At 39.3% G+C, this 22,854-nt stretch overlaps 1 protein-coding gene across 2 annotated transcripts in view; it reads right to left on the bottom strand.

The window, feature by feature from the left end:
• The window catches only part of smchd1 (structural maintenance of chromosomes flexible hinge domain containing 1), a 129,531-nt gene that overhangs the window by 31,181 nt on the left and 75,496 nt on the right, over window positions 1-22,854 (bottom strand). For both annotated transcript variants that reach the window (XM_043688217.2, XM_043688218.2), the window contains exons 32-37: window positions 16,616-16,773; window positions 13,504-13,607; window positions 11,825-11,886; window positions 9,518-9,602; window positions 3,102-3,233; window positions 467-619 (exon numbers count right to left, since the gene is read on the bottom strand). In XM_043688217.2, the coding sequence (XP_043544152.2) occupies window positions 467-619; window positions 3,102-3,233; window positions 9,518-9,602; window positions 11,825-11,886; window positions 13,504-13,607; window positions 16,616-16,773 (694 nt within the window). The remainder of the gene's footprint in view (window positions 1-466; window positions 620-3,101; window positions 3,234-9,517; window positions 9,603-11,824; window positions 11,887-13,503; window positions 13,608-16,615; window positions 16,774-22,854) is intronic.

Here is a 22,854-nt window from a genome sequence, read left to right as displayed (position 1 = left end):
ATCTGTAAGTAACTTAAAAGCTGTAACATTGAAAACCAAGAACAGGAAATAAAATGAGAAACAAACTTATAAAAAAGCATGGGTTGGTGGGTGGGGAAGAGGTTATGAAGAGGACAAGAGAGAGAAAAGGTGGCACTTAATTTTCTTAAAATAGTCAACAGTCATTGGGACATGGTTCAAATAAATGTTTCATAAGCACAAATACTTCTTGGGTAAGGGTTCAGCAGAAATGGAAAGAAGCCAAAATCAAGAGGAAATCAGAAAAGCTTTTGGCAAATGAAGCTAAAATGGGAATGAGGTAATATAAACTTTGAAAATATGGAAAACAAAATTTAAAAAAATGCTGGAAATGCTCTTGACATCTGGCAGCAGCGAAATAAGGTTAATATTTCAGCCCTGAAATAATCAAATTAACTACCCCAGTCAGCAGTCTTTTACCAGATTGGTCAAACCAAGTTAAACTTACAGAAATAACAGAAGATCCTTGGTTGAGCTCAAACTCCAAACTGCTGAGTTTTCCCTGAAACTGAGGAATCTCACTCTCATCTTCAGTTGCACTTCTAATCGTAACCACCAACTTGCCACAAATATCCTCTCCAGTTGGATTGTTATATTCATCCTAATTGAACAAAATGAAGAAAATTTCAATGCACTATATTGGTAAATGTATTAATAAACAAATAATCTCTATATATTCAAATGAATGTAGATGTCTGCCCAGCAAAATGATTCTTTTGTTTAAAAATGAGGGCAAGGAAAACAAACTTTGTTCAGAAAAAATCTGACTTTAATTAGTCCTGTCAACGAACAGCTCTACTCTTGCTGCTTCTAAATTTATTCTCCTATCCTCACTCACCACAAGCCTTCTGATTGACAAGTCATATAGCTCCTCCAAATTTCCTGCTGCTGTGATTTTGTGTTTCTTTAAACAACATCAATCTCTCAAATTGGTCAATGGAAGCAAAATATTGTGGATGCTGGAGATCAGACATAAAATCGGAGGTGGTAAAGAAACTCAGCTGTCTGGTAACATCAGAAATGGACACAAGTTCCGTTTATCTGAAGAAATATTACATGATTGTTGAATGAGGTGGTTTGTTACAGAAGCTCAACTGCACCCCTTCATATTATTTAATGCAATTTGGACAGGCAATAGCTACAAGGCACATGTTCTACACCAGATACTACTTAAAGGGATATCACAATACCAGTTATGATCTTCAGTTTCACGATCTCAGACAATAATAAAACTTTTGACAACTACTGTGCGTTGTGCACCATTCACAAATCCCTTTCCTTTCAGCTCTTTTCTCCTTTCATCTGTCACTAGAAAAATATCCTAAAAATCAATCTCTGCTCCACTTCCAAACTCCCAACTATCTACCCTTATAATTTGCATAACTATTTCCCCCGCTTCAACTTTAGTCCCCAAGTCTCCACTGTACCCGTCCCAGGCATTACCTTTGTATAGCTGTAAAACCAGGCATCAAACTGGCATTACCACACACAGGTGAGATCTGGCTGGAGCACTTCAAAGCGCCATCTCTTGCTTACCTCTGGTAAAACTACCTACTTCATGGAGAGTAAAGGTAATATTGGAATTTACAAATAATCACCTTTTTAAATTGCTGTCCTTGCCCTGCCCTTCTAACATATGCAAGCTCATGATTTCTGTACATTGGATACAGACAAGGAGCCATTTAGCCTAATGTGTTTGTGTCAGCTGTTTGCAAGAGTAATTAAGTTACATCCATTTACCTGCCCTTTCCCTGTAATCTGAAAATTCTCTCTCATCAGGCCATTGTCTAATTTCCTTTCAAAAGCCATGATGGGATTTTCCCCTCACCCAGTCTTGAGCAGTGTATTCCAGATCCTAAAAACTCACTTAGATGAAGAATGTTTTTCCTCGTGCTGCCTTTGATTCTTCTACCAATTACTTTAAATCATCATTCTCAGCTTCTCAAGTCTTCCATCAACAGGAACAGTTTCTCCCTATCTACTTTGTTGAGCTCCATCATGATATTGAATGCTTTTATAAAAGCTCCTCTTACCCTTTTCATCTCAGAGTACTGCATTAGTTTCTTTAAACCACACAAATATCAGAGGACCCTTATCTCTGGGACTATTTTCTAAATCAGTTCTGTATTGCATACCCTCTAATACCTTCACCTTCTTCCTCAAAAGCAGTGCCTAGAATTGGACAAAATCCTCCAAAGACTCATCACTACTTCCTTACTTTTGCACTCTATGTCACCTGCTGCATTCTCCTTCATGCCATACCTTCCAAATATCTGCTAAGCACTCATGTTGTATACAGTCAGATTTCTCTCACATCCGTTCTAAGATTAGCACTTCTGCTCTCCCAACCCCTCTAATGTTGGCTGACACAGCAAACTCCAGATACTCTCTACTACTTTTTCAAAGTGATATCGTAGCTAAAGAAAAACTACACAATGATAATATTGTATAGCTACTTATTAACCAGACTTGACTTTCCATGATGTGGAGGTGCTGTTGTCGGACTGGGGTGGACAAAGTCAGAAGTTGCATGACACCAGGTTATAGCCCAGCAGGCTTATTTGAAATCACAAGCTTTCTGAGCACTACCCCCTCATCAGGTGAGATAATTGGCCAGACTTTTGATAGTTAAATACACCACCCCTTGTCAATGCCTTGCTGTTGTCTAATTCCATCTTTCTGCTCTCTGATTATGGCCAGAAAATCTCTCTTCACACTGGATTGTTCTTTCTTCAAATACTCAAACAACATTTTACAGCAAGAACCAATCATTTGCACAGATTCAAACATTCAGACTTTAGAAGTGGTCCACCAGTAGTGCATAATTTACCTGGTTTTGCCTTCCTGACAGCAATTTAGTGACCCTTGTCAGGAAAATGTGGACACTGTCACAAGGACATTGGATGAAACAGAACCCGGCTCAGCTGTGATAGTCTCTGCAATTAATCTATTGAAAATCACTACATAGGCTCACAAGCAATGGCCAAGAATTTAAAGAATTGTTGACATACAAAGAACAATGAAATATGACAGAAAAGGAATGATTATTTGCACTTAATACTGGAACAAAATAATTTTATTACCATGACTTTTAGACACAAGCTTTTGACCAAGGTACGATGAGTCACAGCGCGGACATTTGAAACAGTAGGAGTGGCTGGCTGCTCTTCTGGCATTAATTTAACTGGTTCACCTGGTACCACATGGAAAGTGATCTAGAATGAAGCATATGGCACAGAAGGTAGAATTAGAATGGCTGTAGCACTGGATGCACTGATTAGGCATACTGTGCCAATTGGTTATACACCACTTTTTCCCAGTAGTTTTCTCCTGAGTAGCTTTCAATTTCCTTTTGAAAGTCAGAATTGAGTGTGCTGCTCCCACACTTTTCAGCAGTGTGTTACAGATTCTACCCATTCTGTCAAAATAGTGCTCATGCCGATTCTTTTGCCACAGTAAATTTCTATCCTTTTGCTCATGATCCAGAAGTAATTGATGGGAAGAATTTGTCTCATAGCTCATGATCTTTAGCATCTCTATCAAATCTACTCTCAACCTTTTCTTTTGAAGAAAACAGCCCAACTACCCAATTCTAATTTTCTTTCAATCAATCTGCTGAAGATGTCATAACACATCTCTGGAACAGGTGGGACTTGAACTTGGGCCCCTGGCTCAAAGGTAGGGTCATTGCACCACAACAGTGCCAATTCTATCTATAGTTGGCATCTCTCAAACCTTCTCTGCACCCTCTTGAATTCCGTCATATCCTTCCTAAAGTGGTACCAAGAATGGGGCATAATATTAAAATGCTGACTTGGTCTGAACTTAATGAAAGGTATAAAGTTTTTACTTTGAATTATAAAGCTCAAGACCTCATATGCCTTGTTAATTGCTTTTGCAACCTGCCATGCAAACGTCAACAATGTGATGGATGATGACCCTCCATTCCTCATCCATTTATTTTCTACTGCTTTTCCTCATTCTTCTTACCAAGATATATTACTTCACACTTATCAGCATTCAGTTAGTTCCCACCCTACCAGACTATATTCAGCCATGTATCTATTTCTCCAGTCAATCACTATTGTCCTTACAATTCAGAAAGTTTTATGTACTCTGAAAATTTTGAAATTGTGCCCTGCACACCAGAGGTCTAATTAATTAGCTCATTTCAAGAAAAGCAGTGATCCTAAATCCAAAAATTGGGGAACTCCACTTTGCGTATCCTTGGATTTGGAGAGGGTCCAGAGGAGATTCACACGATTGATCCCAGGAATGAATAGCTTACCATATGAGGAGCAGTTGAACACTCTGGGTCTGTACTTGGGAGTTTAGAAGTACAAGGTAGTGATCTCACCGAAATCTACAGAATACTGACAGGCCTTGATACAGCTGTCATGGAGAAAGTTCTCCCATTTGAAAGAGAGATTAGGATACAAGGGCACAGCCTCAGAGTGAAGGAATTAACCTTGAGAACGGAGGAGGAAGAGGGTGGTGTATCGATGGAATTAATTGTCACAGAAGGCTCTGGAGGCCAAGTCAATGAATATATCTAAGACAGAGATAGACAGGTTCTTTAATAATAAGAAACTCAAGGGTTACAGGTAGAAGAAAGTGAGGACTGCAGATGCTGGAGATCAGAGCTGAAAAATGTGTTGCTGGAAAAGTGCAGCAGGTCAGGCAGCATCCATGGAGCAGGACAATCGACGTTTCGGGCATAAACCCTTCTTCAGGAATGAGGAAGATGTGCCAAGCAGGCTAAGATAAAAGATAGGGAGGAGGGACTTGGGGGAGGGGCGTTGGGAATGCGATAGGTGGGAGGTGGTTAAGGTGAGGGTGATAGGCCGGAGAGGGGCTGGGGGCGGAGAGATCGGGAAGAAGATTGCAGATCAAGAAGGCGGTGCTGTGTCCAAGGGTTGGGACTGAGATAAGGTGGGCGGGGAGGGAAATGAGGAAGCTGGAGAAATCTGCATTCATCCCTTGTGGTTGGAGGGTTCCTAGGCCACACCAGACCATGGCAACACGACACCTGGAGGAAGAGCACCTCATCTTCCTTTAAGAGCTTCCGGATTAACGAGTTCAACACGTGGCGAGACATCGAACAATTCTTCCGCCGCCTTCGCCTCCGCGCCTACTTCTTTAACCAGGATTCTTGCCCAGCCTCTAACGACCCTTTCTCCCGCCTCCAACACACCCCATCCACCTGGACACCCTGTGCTGGCCTCTTACCCGCCCTCGATCTCTTCATAGCCAACTGCCGCCGCGACATTGACCACCTCAACCTGTCCACCCCTCTTACCCACTCCAACCTCTCACCCTCACAACATGCAGCCCTCCACCCCAACCTCACTATCAAACCGGCAGACAAGGGAGGCACGGTGGTAGTTTGGCACACCGATCTTTACATTGCTGAGGCTAAACGCCAGCTCGCGGACACCACCTCCTACTGCTCCCTTGACCATGACCTCACCTCCCACTACCAAACCATCATCTCCCAGACCATCCTCATCACCTCAGGGATCTCCCATCCACCGTCTCCAACCTCATAGTCCCACAACCCCACACCACTCATTTCTACCTCCTGCCCAAAATCCACAAACCTGACTGCCCCAGCCGACCCATTGTCTCAGCCTGCTCCTGCCCCACCGAACTCATCTCTGCATACCTTGACAGTCCTGTCCCCCTTAGTCCAAGAACTCCCAACCTACGTTCGGGATACCACCCACGCCCCCCACCTCCTCCAAGATTTTCGCTTCCCTGGCCCCCAACACCTTATCTTCACCATGGACATCCACCTCTATCCCCCATCACGAAGGCCTCAAAGTCCTCCGCTTCTTCCTTTCCCGCCAACCCAACCAGTACCCTTCCACTGACGCCCTCCTTCGACTGACTTTACTGGTCCTCGCCCTGAACAACTTCTCTTTCCAATCCTCCCACTTCCTCCAAACCAAAGGAGTAGCCATGGGCACCCGCATGGGCCCCAGCTATGCCTGCCTCATCGTCGGATATGTGGAACAGTCCATCTTCCGCAACTACACTGGCACCACCCCTCACCTTTTCCTCTGCTACATCGATGACTGTATCGGCGCTACCTCGTGCTCCCACGAGGAGGTTGAACAGTTCATTCACTTTACTAACACCTTCCACCCTGACCTCAAATTTACCTGGACCGTCTCAGACTCCTCCCTCCCCTTCCTAGACCTCTCCATTTCTATCTCGGGTGACCGACTCAACACGGACATTTACTATAAACCGACCGACTCCCACAGCTACTTAGATTACACCTCCTCCCACCCTGCCCCCTGTAAAAGCGCCATCCCATATTCCCAATTCCTTCGCCTCCGCCGCATCTGCTCCTAGGAGGACCAATTCCAATATCGAACAACCCAGATGGCCTCCTTCTTCAAAGACCGCAATTTCCCCTCAGACGTGGTTGACGATGCTCTCCACCGCAACTCCTCCATTTCCCGTTCCCCCGCCCTTGAACCCCATCCCTCCAATTGCCACCAGAACAGAACCCCACTGGTCCTCACCTACCACCCCACCCTCTAGATACATCGTATCATCCTTCACCATTTCCGCCACCTCCAATCAGACCCCACCACCAAGGATATATTTCCCTCCCCTCCCCTATCAGCGCTCCGGAAAGACCACTCCCTCCGTGACTCCCTCGTCAGGTCCACACCCCCCCACCAACCCAACCTCCACTCCCGGCACCTTCCCCTGCAACTGCGAGAAATGCAAAACTTGTGCCCACACCCCCCCCCCCTAGGCCCCTAGGGATCCTTCCATATCCGTCACAAATTCACCTGCACCTCCACACATCATTTACTGCATCCGCTGCACCTGATGTGCAGGTCCTTGGCCTCCTCCATCGCCAGACCATGGCAACACGACGCCTGGAGGAAGAGCGCCTCATATTCCACCTAGGAACCCTCCAACCACAAGGGATGAACTCAGATTTCTCCAGCTTCCTCATTTCCCCTCCCCCCACCTTATCTCAGTCCCAACCCTCGGACTCAGCACCGCCTTCTTGACCTGCAATCTTCTTCCTGACCTCTCTGCCCCACCCCCTCTCCGGCCTATCACCCTCACCTTAACCTCCTTCCACCTATCGCATTCCCAATGCCCCTCCCCCAAGTCCCTCCTCCCTACCTTTTATCTTAGCCTGCTTGGCACACCTTCCTCATTCCTGAAGGGCTTATGCCCGAAACGTTGATTCTCCTGCTCCTTGGATGCTGCCTGACCTGCTGCGCTTTTCCAGCAACACATTTTTCGGTTACGGGTAGAAGTTAGGAGAATTGAGGTGCAGAATATATCAACCATGATTGAATAGCAGAGCAGACTCAATGGGCTGAATGACCTAACTCTGCTCTTGTACTTTTGGTCTATATCATTTCCCAGTCAAAGAAACAAATGCGCAGAACTACTTTCTTTTCCTGTCAGGCAGCCAAATTCTCTTTCATGATATTACAGTCTCTATTTCAAGTTATTTTTGTCAAGCGGCTTTCAGTTGATAGCCCTCTTGCCTCTGAATCACAAGGTTCTGGGTTCAAGGTCCACTGACATACAAGGATGGACTGACAGACCGCTGAGCTAGGAAAAGTGCCAACCTTCAATTGAGATGCCAAACAGAAGACCTAACTGCCTACTTGTTTGAATAGGTTAAATCTGGAAGAGAGCTTCCTGAAGAAGGGTTCATGCCTGAAACATCGATTCTCCTGCTCCTTGGATGCTGCCTGACCTGCTGCGCTTTTCCAGCAACACATTTTCAGTACTTATTTGAATACACAAGTCCAATAACAATATTTTGAAAAGGTGCAAAGAGTTAGCTCCTATTTCTTGACCAATATTGACTCAATCAACATCACAAAACAGATTGTCTTGTTATTATCTCTCAAACCAGGTTTGAGAGATATGGGAGCAAATTGCAAAAACAGTGACTATCATTCAAAACAATTTCATTAACTGTAATGCCTGGTGGTCATGAATATAATTTTTTTAAAAAAGCTGGGCTTCAAAATTTGTTCACAAACCTGTTACGTTGCATTTTATCAAATGTCTTTTAAAAGTTCATACTTATATGTAAGAAAAAAACAAAAGCTAGTTAACCACAATTTACATTGACAAATAATGGTGACTTTCCTTAACTAATGTGTTCAAATTACTATGACGTAGACGTGCCAGTTTTGGACTGGGGTGGACAAAGTCAGATGTCACACGATGCCAGGTTATAATCCAACAAGTTTATTTGAAATCACTTCATGTGACGAAGGAGCATTGCTCCAAGAGCTTGCGATTTCAAATAAACTTGCTCGACAGTAACATGGTGTCACGTAACTTCTGACTTTGCCCAAATTACTAATTGCGTTTAGCATTAATGTTTTTATAAGTTAAACTGACTGGTTATATATTCGACAGAATAACATTACACAATTTTTTGAACAAAGGAAAACATCTGCAATTCTCTAATCCTCTGACCCCACCTTGCTTACTGGAGTTCTGGACTCTAAGATCACTATGAGACCATAAAATTTAGTCTGTTTTGCCATCTGATGAGATCATGACTGATCTGATAATCCTAATTAAAAAAAATCACACCACCAGGTTATAGTCTGGAGCGCTTTTGGAGCGCTGTCCTTTCATCACAACCAGATATCTTGGAATTCTCTGTCATCTTCCTCATCTTCCGTTCTGACGAAGAGTTCGACCTGCTTTCAGATTGTGAATATCAGGAATTTCTAAAGCCAAGGGCACAGGTGACAATAGCAAAAATGCTGTATTTATAAAGGACACAAGTTGCTTTTATAACGTCAACAAGCTTAAGTGTCAGAAGTCACATGACATTGTGGGTCAAACAAAGTACTGGTCTTGACCAGTCTGAAAAAAACTTGCCTCAAATTTCTTTCTGAAAACTCTTCACTATTTTTTTTTGTGCAAAAAAAACCTAAAACACATCATCACTAATGGAGGGCTCTTAAAGAAGTCTAAACCCTTAATGCTGTCTCCAGAAAGAGTTCAATCAATCATAAATGGTCAAGGAAGAAACCTCAGTGACAACTTGCGTAGAAAATGCCTTCGGCTGCAGGCCCGCTTTGGAAAAAAAAAATCTGGAAATGCCTTAATTTGTTGAAATTCAACTACGAAGGGGCAAAGTACTTTTAACACACTACAGAGTTTTCTATCACCACCCCACCAACACCCCTTCCCCCTTACCTCAAGGTAATAGTGTATATTGTTTTTCAAGGAGGATAGCTGGGCATATTTGCATGTTTTAAAATAACCTCCACTTGGGCAAGTTCATTTTATTTTGCAATTAACTGGCTATTTGTTAACAAACCTGACTCATTTATTTCTGTTACTGACCTATACATAATTTTATATATAATTGGCAATATCACCTATCTTTTAAATTCAAACTTTGTTGTGGTCAGTGAAAGAGTGGGATAAAGAAAGAGGTCAGTCCACCCTTCCTAACTTGGCTGGAACAATATCACACCTGTTCACCACAGAGCACGGTCTTGTCCTGTGAATACGCAAACTGGATGGTATGTACTCCTGTCCGCTCTGGAAGCATTTTATCCCTGAAATGAAAGTATATATTACAAAATTAAAAAAAATAAACAATTTAATAACATTACAATGGGCTACGAAATTATGCAAACTTTTGTAAATGACTTTTTTGCTTCCTCTAGCCTTGTTTTCTAAAGCATTCAACTATTCACCTCAAGGGTATTTAATTTTAAGAAGCCTTAATTAAATATAAACAAGAAAATTTCCAGACAAACCCATACCATTCATAGACCCAATCTAAAATGACACAAACTATATCCTTCTTAATCACAATATAGAAATAAAAATTTTAAAAACTTGTACATGGGTCTCTCTCTACTTTGAACCAAGTTTTGAAATAACACCACCATATCACAAACTATCACCACACAGAAAGTGGTACTTTGAACTGGGGTTCATAGGTCCTCATGTGCTCATGGATTTTATCTTCAAATCTTTTAAAAAACAAGGCTGAGATACTTGGTGCATTAGCTCTAATTATACAAAATTCCCTATAGTATAGCAAGGTAGTTGGAAAAGTCCAAGATCATCAGGTACAGTCAACAACAAATTGTAAAATGGAAAACTGTCCTTAATTAATTTATTGAAGTCCTTTCAGGAAGTAACATGTAGTGGATAAGAGAGCGCCAGTGGATATACTGTACTTAGATTTCCACAAGGCCTGTAATAAAGTGCCTTAAAAGTTGTGTAAAGTAATAGCTCATGGTGCAAATATTTTTATGAACCTGTTCAAATATGTTATGACGTATCTCTGGAATAGGTGGAACTTCAACCCAGTAGTTCTGTCTAAGAGGTAGGGGCACCATCACTGTATTACAAGAGCCCTTAAAAGCTGAGGTAGGAAGCTCATTACGTAGTGTGCAACATATTGACATTATATTGGCTAGCTAATAGGAAACAGATGGCAAACTGATTGGTAGGATGTAATGAAAGGTGTGCATAGGGATCAGTGCTGAGGCTTCAATCTCAAGGCAGGGGCATCATGGTAATGCCACTGGACTAGTAATCCAGATACATGCTAACATTCTGAGGTCATGGGTTCGAATCCCACCATTACAGATGGCTGACCCTGAATTTAATTAAAATTTAGAATAAAAAGATAATTAAAAAATATATATATCTGGTTCATTAAAGCCCAGAAGGAAATCTGCCATCTTTCACCAGTATAGCCTATATTCAACTCGACACCCATAGCAATGTGGTTGACTCTTAACTGTCTTCTAGGCAATTAACATTGGCACAGCTGATGTTTACATCCCATGAACAAATTTTAAAAACCTATTTACAATTGATATAAGTAACGTGGATAAAGGAACCAAAGAGATGATCGCCAAATTTGCTGATATAAAGATAGCTGGCAAAAATAAACTGCGAAGATGAAATGAGGACACTGCGGAGGGGTACAGTCAGGCTAAGTAGGAAAAGATGGAGGAAATAGAGTATAGTATGGGAAAATGTGAAATTTGTCATTCCATCTTGGCAGAAGAATAAAGAAGCTTATTACCTAAGTGGTGAAAGATTACAGAGCTCAGGTACAGAGAAGCTGGATGTCTTCTTGCATGAATCACAAAAGATTAGAATGGAAGAACTGCAATGAAGCTAATAAAATGTTACTATATATTGCAAGGTGAGTGGAATACAAAAGTAGGAGTTCATCTCTCAGTTATACAAGGCATTGGTGAGACAACAAATGGAGCACTGAATTGGATGGTCTGTCATCAGGAAGATTTAGACAGACAAGACTTTCATGCATTGAAATTTAGAAGACTCGAAAGACAAACTAAATTCTAAGTGCCTTTGAAACTCTGCTACTCAAATAACAGTAGAAGCAGAGTATTTGAATATCTTGAAGGCAAACCTATATAGATTCTTGATAAAGCAAAGGGGTGAAAGTGAATATGGGTGGTCATGGGATCTGGGGTTGGAGATAAGATGTGAAGTAATCAAATCAGCCATGATATTATTGCATGACAGATCAGGCTAGAGGAGACGAGTAGTCTACTCTTACTCCTAACTGGAGTATCAGAAAGTCAGAAAATCCAAACAACATTCCTAAGGTAAAATATGGAATAATCAGCTTTAGATTCCAGACACTGAAAAAGAGTACATTTTAAAAGTTCAAGCACATACAACCAACAAACACCCATAACACTTGAGGATTTTTCTAACATTATAATCAGTGTAAACACATTAAATATACAATTAAACCACAAAAGAATGGTATTGTCATTACCTGAAATAAAAATATCCTTCTCTGTCACCATCTCGTGCTTTATTGCAGTTTAGAATTGTCGGCTGCAGAAATAAAATGCAAATTTGGTGAACATTTTTTAGAATAAAGAACAGGTTTATTAACACAATTAAATTTGCACAGTATACAAAAATAAATTAAAAATTTCATTAAGGCAACTAAACATAGCTTTCACTTTTTCTGTTCTGAATAAACAGCAAATTTCTGCTTAAAAAGACATTTCTATGGTCTTACAAAAAACTCTTTGGAAACTTGAAATACTTTTTTGAATTCATTTTTTATGGTTTGGAATACTTAGTGTTTTATTCCTTTGGGGTTGCTATCATTTATTTTCCATCCCAAATTGACCTTAAGGTGGGGTAACAGGCCTTGAACTGTTGCAGTTCATGACTTGTAGGAATATCCACAGCAGTGACAGGAAGGGAGTTCCAGGATCTTGACTCAATGACAATGAAGGAATGGTAATATAATTTCAAATCAGGATGGCATGTCACGTGGAAATAAACTTTCAGGAAGCATGTGAGTGTAACATGCTTGCCCTATCCTTCTAGCTGGTACAGGTCATGGGACTGGAAGATGTTATCCAAGGGAGATTGATGAGTGACTGCAGTGCAACTTTTGAAAAGTACACACTGCCACCACGATGCATGAGTGGTAGAGTGTGAAAATTGAAGGTGCAATGCCATTCAAGCAGGCTTCATGTTGAGGTGGTAAAGTCAGGGACATCTCGTTATTTTTTTTGACTGGACATGCACGTGAATTTTTTTTCCATATTCACAGATATATGCCAACGTGGTAACTGTAGTAGAATAGCTTAGCTACGGCACACCTGATTTTTCAGCATACTTTTAATATTACTGCCACAATATAGTCAGGGTTCATGGCCTGTACAGTATATGCAGTGCTTTCAATTGTTTATTGATATCACATGGAATAAATCAACTGCCTACTAAAAGGTGATATTCATGACAGTGGGGAACTGAGGAGAAAGCAAAGATGTCCACTCAACACTTCCGGCTGAAAATATTTGCAAACTTTCAGCCTCATCTGATGTGCTGGGCTGCCACTCCATTGAGGATGAGGATTTTTGAGCAACCTCCTCCTGCAGAGTTGTTTAATTGTAAAGCACTATTCCTGACTGGATGTGATAACACTTCAGAGTTGACCCACTGGTTGTGGGATTGCTTAAGTCGGTTATCAGATGCTGCCTGGCATACAACTATTCTTCAGCTGTAGCTTCACTAGGTTGTACATCATTTTAAGTTATGGTTGGTGGTGCTACCTGACCAGCCTTTCAGCATTCTTCACTCAAACTGATCTGAAAATCTTTCATGATTTCATCTTCTTAATACTCATACACAATGATTCGATAGTTTCGAAGTTTAACTTTCATAAGCAATGATTTGACAGTGAGTAAGTTACCAGTTGCTTTGTAGTGGTTAGAAAAATGCTCTGGCTAAATAAGATTCTCAAGAAATATATGCATAGTTAACCACCTGGGAGAAAAGCGTGCAATTTGGCACTGTCAGGAATTTTGAGCTACTAATTCAAGTAGTTGCTAAAGTATTGTCCTGAAAAGAGTGCAGTAGATACTAGAAGAATTCCGATGATAATGCAGCAGTAACTATTTCTACCTGACATCAGGTATTCACTTCACTTACATTGGATGATGGGCGTTGACCCCTCCACATTCGCATGGTGAGGTCTGCTGGTTTGATATTCTTCATTGCACTGCCATCTTCAGAAACAACACTAACTGCGAATTCTAGACGTGACATAAAGACGGGAACACTAATTAGAGAATTTTCTTCACATACTGGATTAAATTATTGCAAACGATCATTTCACAGTAGGTTGATTTCAATTCCAACAATAAGATATGCTATATTAGTAATTTGTACTTGCTTAGTTTATAGAGTTTAGTTGTGTATCATGACTGTTGGATTTTTTTTTTTCCGACGTCTCTTTTCTTTTTAATCTGACTACATTCACTGTTCCACTCAACATAAAAGCTAGATCTGTATATTTTACTGGAACATTTGGCTTCAGCAGTCAAAACCATATTATATTACTGCATCACATCTGATAAATTTCTGGGTCAGAATATTCAAAAGATAGCTTGAACATGCATAACATGGTTAGCAGTTTTATCATTTTGTATTAAGTAATAGAATACTGTAAATCAATTTCATAAGTTGTAAAAAAACTTAATGAAAAGACCTTCTAGTTACTTTGCAAGTCATGTACTCAAAACACCTCATAGCAATGTGCAGACAATTTGTTTTTCAGTCATTTCTGTTATATAGTTCAATGATTATACAAGATTAATCGAACACTTTAGATTCAACACTGGAAAGTTCTTGTTGAGAAGTCAATTTCCGATAAAATTACAATGAAAGAACTGTAGGCAATGAAAACTAACTCTTTGGTTCTCATGCCTTGCTATTTATTCTCATTAACCTTCAAAGCTCCCATCTCCAAACTTGAACAATCTGTTCTCAGAAAAGGGCCACAGCTTCATTCTTTTATGCACTTCACGTCAATTTCAATCCCAGTACAGTGCTGAGCATTTCTTCTCTTACCTTTGCTCTCCCCCTCATCCCTCCCCCATCAATCCCTTTGGCCAGGAGTCCTTCCCTTGCTGACTCTTGCATCCATGTCCAAGATTCACCCTCCCCATGGACTGCTTCCCTTATCCTTTGACCTTTTGTTGATTTATTTTATCGAAAACTACGAAAATCCAGTCACCTTAATTTCTCTGCTCTCTCTTACTCTTGCCTGTCTCCCTGAGCTGTGGTGCTGCAATGCATATGTTGTCCTCAAACCTGCCAATCAGGGCAGTACTGTTATCATCTGGTAAACTGATGACCTAGCAGAGGGTAAATAAAAGTGTTCCAACACTTCCTCCTTACAGCATATGGACCATTACTGCACCACGACTAAACATCAGGCAAATATTTCCAAGATGTCAACTTTTTTCCCCAGATCTTCCTTCCAATCTTCCAACTTCATATCAACCTCCATCGTTGACCTAGGACACTGACTGTGTTTCAATCTCTACAGATGGTGATCTAACTGAACACATCCAGCAGTTTTTGTTCTTATTTCAGATTTTCAGCATCTGCATTATTGGGCTTTTGTACTGCAAGAAACATCTGGGCAATGAACTGAATTTTATCTAAAAATTTTACTCCAGTAAAAGAACCCAGTGGCATTACTCATATGTAATAATATGAGCAATTTAGTTCACTGGAAAATGCATTTCTGCTCCTTTCCACTCTACCTCATATGTTGGCAAAAATTGTTGTCTATTGCATGAGTTTATATTCCTATAATTGCAGAAAAATTAAAAAAAACTGTTCCAATCAAATTAAAGATGTATGAGTGATTATAATTCCTTAATGAGGGAGAAAGATGTATTTGTTGGGGCAATTACAGCAGCACTACAACAAGGACCATTTAAATTCATTTATACATGAAGTTGGATGAGTTTGAAGTACTGCACTTACTCGTGTAAAATGTAAGTATTGAGACCAAATTTTTAGTCAGAAAGTAAGGGGTTAACTTACACACGAGTAATGTTTTAGTGGTTGAAATCCATGCCAGTTCTTGAAAACTGCCGATGACATTGTCTCAGCGGTTGCTGGCCATGGTACTGAATTCAGCAGGGAACTGCAGTCCCATGCTATTTATGTCTGCCAATTTAAAAGGAGAAAAAAGCAATTGTGAAAATGACTCACTGGACTGCTCCCGCCAACCATTCAAACTAGCATGAGACATAGAAAAAAAAGTAAGTATTACTGGGCCAAAGGTCAGGGGACATACATGCGATACTTGAAAAATAAAATATTTTTGGCAAAAAGTTAGGAAAGATCAGCTTTACGCTTACACAAGGTTGACTGTTGAATGTGTGTAAATAAAACCACAATTGGCTAGCCTTTGCTGAAACTGCTTCCATATCTTAACCTTTAGAATATGGTCACCTCCTACTATTGCACACTCTCAAAAGATCATATGGTTTCTGATAATTTATATACTGGAACAGATAAACTATCACATTAATGCAGGACAGAGTGGATGGAGCTGAAGATTGTTCCAGGAAATTAGATTTAGAGGAGAGATGATATTGTTTTTATTGTGAATGATTGAAAAACTTGTGTGTCATAAATTGTCAGCATTAATGCACGTTTATACTCAATTAAAATAGCTGTTTTAGCATCATTATACTGTATACTTTAAGCAAATAGAATATATTGGTAGAGTAAGATACCCAGGTCAAGACAGTTTTCAAGTCAGTAGAGTACAATAAAATATGTCATGCTACACATAGCTGGAAAGTTGATAAATGAACTAAACTATATAGTGCAAAAATTAATTTCAGAGAAAATATTCAAGGTTAGTTGAGATATTCAAGATGCAAGGTCAGTTACATATGAGTATGCTGGAACTGCACCCTCAGCTGGAAAGATAATAGCTTCAAACAAGAAATGTGGATTAAAAACATTAAGTTGCTATTCTACACCTAAACACTGCTTGATATACAGAGATAAATACTTTGCTTATGGAAGCTTTGACTGACTGAGCAGCAATTAGAAGATTATTTAGATAAATACTTGGGTATTACTTATGCAAAGTCAATGTATAATAAAGATTAAAAGAAAATTTAATTCTAAATATAACACTGAAAGATTTTCCAAAAGTATTCTAACAAATAACTATGCTCCAATCACCAAACTTGTGTCAATATCTATTGCAAACAAAAGTCATGCATACCTGTTAAAAATCCACCAGCAACAAAAGCTGCATTTTTGTTGTAGTCTACATGCAAGCTAACTGGTTTGTCGGGGTCTGGTACTACATTTAGTTTGATCACCGGGCCATCAACTGCACTTTTATTAACGACAGCTTTAGCTTGTATTGTATATTCTCCCCTGAAATACAAAACGTACAGTGTAGTCTTTTTAACATGTGACAAACATCACTGAGACCTTAAGGTCAACTGAGTACAATCTGAAAAGTCAACGGCGGTTTCAAAAGGCAAAAATTATACAAAAATTTAATCAAAATAAGGTCACTCAACAAACTATTTTGAACAACAGCAACATAAGACTCCTGTGCCATTGCTTTCATTTACTGACAGCTAAAACTTTGATTAAAAAGAAATGTGTTACATAATTTATGGTTTAACAAGCATGCTCATTCTATAAATTCTAGCCACAATACCCAGAGAGAATTATCTGTACGCTGAATATTGTTGCAAGCCTCAAAGAGTTTACAGTTACAATATCATTGTATTGGCCCCTTCTAACCAGACCTGCAATTCCACTTTTGAAATGCTCAATTATAAAAAAAATTTTTAAACATTCTTTCATAATTTTCCACATTTAAGGGTAAACTCATATACGTATGCAATTGACAAACGTAAGTAAATAGGAAATACCACAAACACACAAGTGTATCCAGAGTAGATTGTAACAGAGAATTCTTAAGAAATCTGTACTAGAAACAAAAAACTGTGGGAGCTGTAAAATGATGCAAAACTCAAAACTACCAACAACACTTATTTTCCTTCTACGATGTATTAAACAGAACATGAGTATGAATAGATGCAAGAAGCATAACACGTGTAGATAGAACATGCAACAGAAATAAGAATTGGGTAGTCATGAAAATGGCTGTATATATGCAAAAGGAGACAGTTGCCAACTGAAAGACCAATTTAAGAATCACTTTGTAAACAGCTTGATGTGAAGTCTCAATTTGTGTCGATGTAGGAGCTGTATTAAGAGACCAACTAATCCTGATAATAGCTTGTCATATGGATTCAGATGAAAATGTAGTGGATCAGGAGCACAAAAACATAACAAATGAAGTGATCTAGACTGCGAATGAACAAAATTTACATATCTTAGGAAATCAATGAGTAAAAAAAAAATCAAGGAAAAAGAAGAAAGAGGGAAAGAAAGTTGATGCTGAATGGCTTGAAATTGGAACAAAATTAGAAAATTAAGCTTGGAAGGGACAGAGAAATGAAAAAGGATCACCCTTTGAGATCTTGCCTTTGGGCAGAGCTGACAATGCATACACACACAAAACGAAGATGCATGTTTTCTCCCATCTGTGTTTTATTCCACTTAATATATAGAGCTTAACGTTCTAGTTAAAGAACTATAATTTTGTAAAATGAATTACCCACTTGGCTGTTAACATCATTAACACAATGTTTTAAAATAATTAAACAATTTTTCAGTATACTCGTACCTATTATCAGAGACAGATTCATGAAGATTGAATAAGGAAATAGTATAGCAATAGATTCTGGCAGTATTTTCAGATCAAATTCATAATTACTTGCACAGAAAGGATATTTGGCTATGGCACTGTTCAATGAGACTGAGTTTATCAATAACTTTCCAGTAAAAAGGACCTCAAGGCAAGAGTGAACACAAATGACATGGATCTAGCTAAGTCAGAAATTACAGTTTTATCTGCAGAAACCACAGTTTTATCTGCAGAAACCAAAACCTTTTGCTGCAGTGTTCAGCCACCACCCATCACACGAAGCAACAGACATCCCCCTAAATGACCAAGAAAATGTTTCGACAGACAAAAATTGCACAATATTGCTGAGGTGAGGAGAGCAGAGAGCTGGAGTAGAATTAAAACTGTTTTAAAATGTCACAGTAGATAAGCCTTGTCAAATATTTAACAAATCCTTTAAGGAATAAGAAATCGTGCAACCAATAAAAGTGGTTCAACCAATACCACAGTTAAAGACAGTCTGAATAAACAAAGATGAATACCATGGTGTCAAAAACAGTAGGAAACTTCTGGAGAGTAAGGATAACCAAGATTACAGAATGAGGGCAAAAGATATATAACAGATTGCAAATCCTTCTACAGGTATGAAAAAAGGTTAACAAAAATAAACAGATCACTTACAGCCAAATTCAAGAAAAATATATGGGGAGATAAGGAAATTGTGGAAATAATATAAGTTTGCTTTGTAACTGTCTTCTTGGAACCAAGAGTCCAGTAAGCACATACAGAAATTCAAGTAAAAGTAATGGAGAAATTAATTAAATGAATAGCTGACCAATCCCATGGACCTGGTGGATTACCTCAAGGATTTAAAAAGGGCTGGCTACAGACATAATAGACACATCAGTTTTAATTTTTCTACGTACTCTAGTTGCTGCAACTGGCATGCTAACCAAAGGAGGAGGGAAGGAGAAACTAGGGTAAAGGCTTTCTTAACATACAGATTCTAATGTTTTGCCTACTATTAATAGACAGAGGGTTCCAGGGCAATTAGATTATAATATGAATCCCATTTATGAAAGGAAAAATCATGCTGGGCAAATAAGACCATAAGTAAAAGGAACAGAAGCAGGGAGGTCATTTGGCCCCTTGAATTTGTTCTGCCATTCAATAACATAATGGCTGATCATAAATCTGTTGAACTTTTTTTTTTAAAAAGCACTGAACTAAAAGTGTAATCTGAAGGAAATCAATGGACAGAGTATTATTTAGGTTTTTTGAAAAAGCACTCCGTGCGGTGTCACACAATATTATATAAAATTAGGGTTCATGAAATTGGGGATTATGATGGACTGATCAATAGATAGACAACAGAAAACAGGAACTGACAGATCATTTTCAGATTGGCAATGCATATCTTAGGATCAATATTTGGGCTCCAGCTCTTTATAATTTACATCAACGTCATAGATGTGGAAATTGGGAGTAATGTATTCAAGCTTGTCAAAGTTGCAATAACTGAGATTGATAACCAGCTGTGAAGCTGTGGTCAAAAAAATGGCAAGTGGGATATAATATAAAAACTAAATTGTGAACTTGGATAGGAAAATAGAAAAATAAAATTTAATAAGGTTGCTTGTATTTATATAGCACCTTTCACAGGACACCCAAAAGCTTTATAGCCAATCTCAAACTTTTGAAGTACAGTGTTAAGATGAGAGACTGGAAAATGTTGACAGATGGACTTAGAGTCGAGTCAGAGATGTACAGCATGGAAATAGACCCTACGGTCCAAAACATCCATGCCGACCAGATATTCCAACCCAATCTAGTCCCACCTGCCAGAACCCGGCCCATATCCCTCCAAACCCCTCCTATTTATACACCCATCCAAATGCCTCATAAATGTTGTAATTGTACCAGCCTCCACCACTTCCTCTGGCAGCTCATTCCATACCCATACCACCCTGTGTGTGAAAAAGTTGCCCCTTAGGTCTTTTTAATATCTTTCCCCTCTCACCCCAAACCTATGCCTCTCGCTCTGGACTCCCCAACCCAAGGGAAAAGACTGTGTCTATTTACCCTATCAATGCCCCTCATAATTTTGTAAACCTCTATAAGGTCACCCCTCAGCCTCCGATGCTCCAGAGAAAACAGTCCCAGCCTGATCAGCCTCTCCCTATAGCTCAAATCCTCCAACCCTGGCAACATCCTTGTAAATCTTTTCTGAACTTTTTCAAGTTTCACAACATCTTTCTGATAGGAAGGAGACCAGAATTGCACACAATATTCTAACAGTGGCCTAACCAATATCCTGTACAGCCGCAACATGTACTCAATACTCTGACCAATAAAGGAAAGCATACCAAAAGCCGCCTTCACTATCCTATCTCCGTGCGACTCCACTTTCAAGGAGCTATGAACCTGCACTCCAAGGTCCTTTGTTCAGCAACACTCCTTCGGGCCTTACCATTAAGTGTATACGTCCTGCTAAGATTTGCTTTCCCAAAATGCAGTACCACGCATTTATCGGAATTAAACTCCATCTGCCACTTCTCAGCCCATTGGCCCATCTGATCAATATCCTGTTATAATCTGTCCCTCTTTGCTGTCCACCACACCTCCAATTTTGGTATCATCTGCAAACTTACTAACTGTACCACTTATGCTCGCATCCAAATCATTTATGTAAATGACAAAAAGTAGAGGACCCAGCACCGTTCCTTGTGGCACTCCACTGGTCACAGGCCTCCATACTGAAAAACTACCCTCCACCACCACCCTCTGTCTTCTACCTTTGAGACTTGGATATCCTTGTGCATCATAGAAAGTCAACAAGTAATTAATGGAAGTCATCGTTGGGATAGCCTTTGCGAAAAGGACTTAATTATAACAGTAAATAAAACAGCACTAGGGAGATAATACCTGGAGTACTTTATCAAGTTCTGGTCTGTATACAGGTATACATTTATTTTTGAGAAGAGCAATTCAGATTTCCTAAATTAACTCCTGGGATGAGGGGTTCAGCCATGAGAACAGAATGATTTCAAGTTTGTGTTCCCTACTATTTAAAAGAATGACAATTAAAAAAAATTAAGGAAGACATTTGTGGATAATCCCCCTCATTGGGGAATTTAAATATGAACAAGCAAATATTTCAAAATAAGCTATCAACCATTTAGGGCTGACACGAAGAAAAATATCTTCATTTCTTGAGAATCAAACAAGAATGATTGGATTCATCATTTTAAGTCGTTGGAATTTTTTTTCCAAAGATTGAATGCTTACTCACTCATGCATAGTCAAGACAGATCAGCAGATTTCTTTGAATAGTATTGGTCAATGTAGCTAAGGTAGAAGATCATGATACGTTGTGATTTAGTCCGAAAGGACTCTTGCTCTTCCTTGTATTTTTATGACAGAAGTGGAGTGTGCAGGGAAAAGCGGTTCTTCCTTGATGTTTTATCTCTATCCAGAAGGCTAAAAACATATGTAACTGCACTATAAATAATCCAGACAAGACCATTTAAAAGAAAATGCTCAATTAGCAATAAAAGGACCTTATATATTGCATGAAGTACTTCAGGATCACTTGTTTTTGAACAAAACTTACTGATGAGCAGCAACCCCAACAGTACGTTTTAAAATGTTTTTTTTAAAAAACTACTGATCAACTTCAAACATGATTCCTGGTCTGCAGAGAACTTTGCATTTTGATCAGAAATAGAATTCGGTAAAGAAATGCACTATTATTTATACGGACTAGGTACAGTCAGTAAGAATTGGAGATGTTAGCTGATTTAGTGATAAAAATACCACCAGGACAACTACGGAGTAAATAGAGAAGATTGGTGCTAGTAGGTGCAAGTTGATATGCAACAATAAAATGTAACGGGATTTGCGTATATATGAAACAGTTGTATATCATTTTAGGTATATTCGACTTCCACCCCGAACAGTTTATAGGTTACATGGCATTGGAACAATACCTTTAAACCAGATAGTCCAATGTTTCTGCTTAATGTGAGCCTCCCCTCACCGCTCTTCATCTAAATCTTGATTCCCTTATTAAAAGGTTTTAACCATAACATATAACATACTAATTTATACAAAGTGTGACCAGATGGGCCGCTCAAAATATGGATTTATGAAAATGGACAATAGAGGAGGCATGCTGGGAAACTGACAAAAGCCTTGACCAAAATGACTGTGCTAATAAACATGCTGCAGAATCCAGACAAGCTGCAGCTACAGACAGAATGCAGTTGATCCAGAGTTGCAGACAAAGATTATAATCCACCAGTAAGGAGAAGCAGAAAGACATTTAAGATAATCGTAGTACAAGTCAAGCAGAATTAACGTGGTTTATGAAAGAAAATTGAATTTAACAAATTAGAGCTCTTTCAAGATGTAATAAAGAGGGTGGATAGATGTGTATTTGGATTTACAAAAGTAATTCAATAAGGTGTCAATAATGGTTACTTCACAATAAACTCAGATATGCATAGAGTTCATGTGGAACCTAACACTTTCAGATGATATCACCAGGTAGTAAAGGAGATCCCTGGGAGACCCCAGAGATTATAGTGCAGGAGTAAGAGAGAAGCCAACAGATGATTCTCTCAGAATGAATGATGCTGGGCAGTTTCACTTAGTTGGAAAGAGATGATGCGTTGGATGATGATGATGGTGTGGTCAATGGAGAAAGGCTGCAAATAGGTCAAGAAGGATGAGAAGGGATAGGCTATAAC

This window comes from Chiloscyllium plagiosum, unplaced genomic scaffold (genome assembly GCF_037043375.1).
Source record: "Chiloscyllium plagiosum isolate Xiang-an unplaced genomic scaffold, Cpla_swu_hap1 HiC_scaffold_4, whole genome shotgun sequence".
NCBI classification, from domain to species: Eukaryota; Metazoa; Chordata; class Chondrichthyes; order Orectolobiformes; family Hemiscylliidae; genus Chiloscyllium; species Chiloscyllium plagiosum.
The sequence above is the reverse complement of the archived record's forward strand: the minus strand, read 5'-3'. Positions and strand labels throughout refer to the sequence as shown.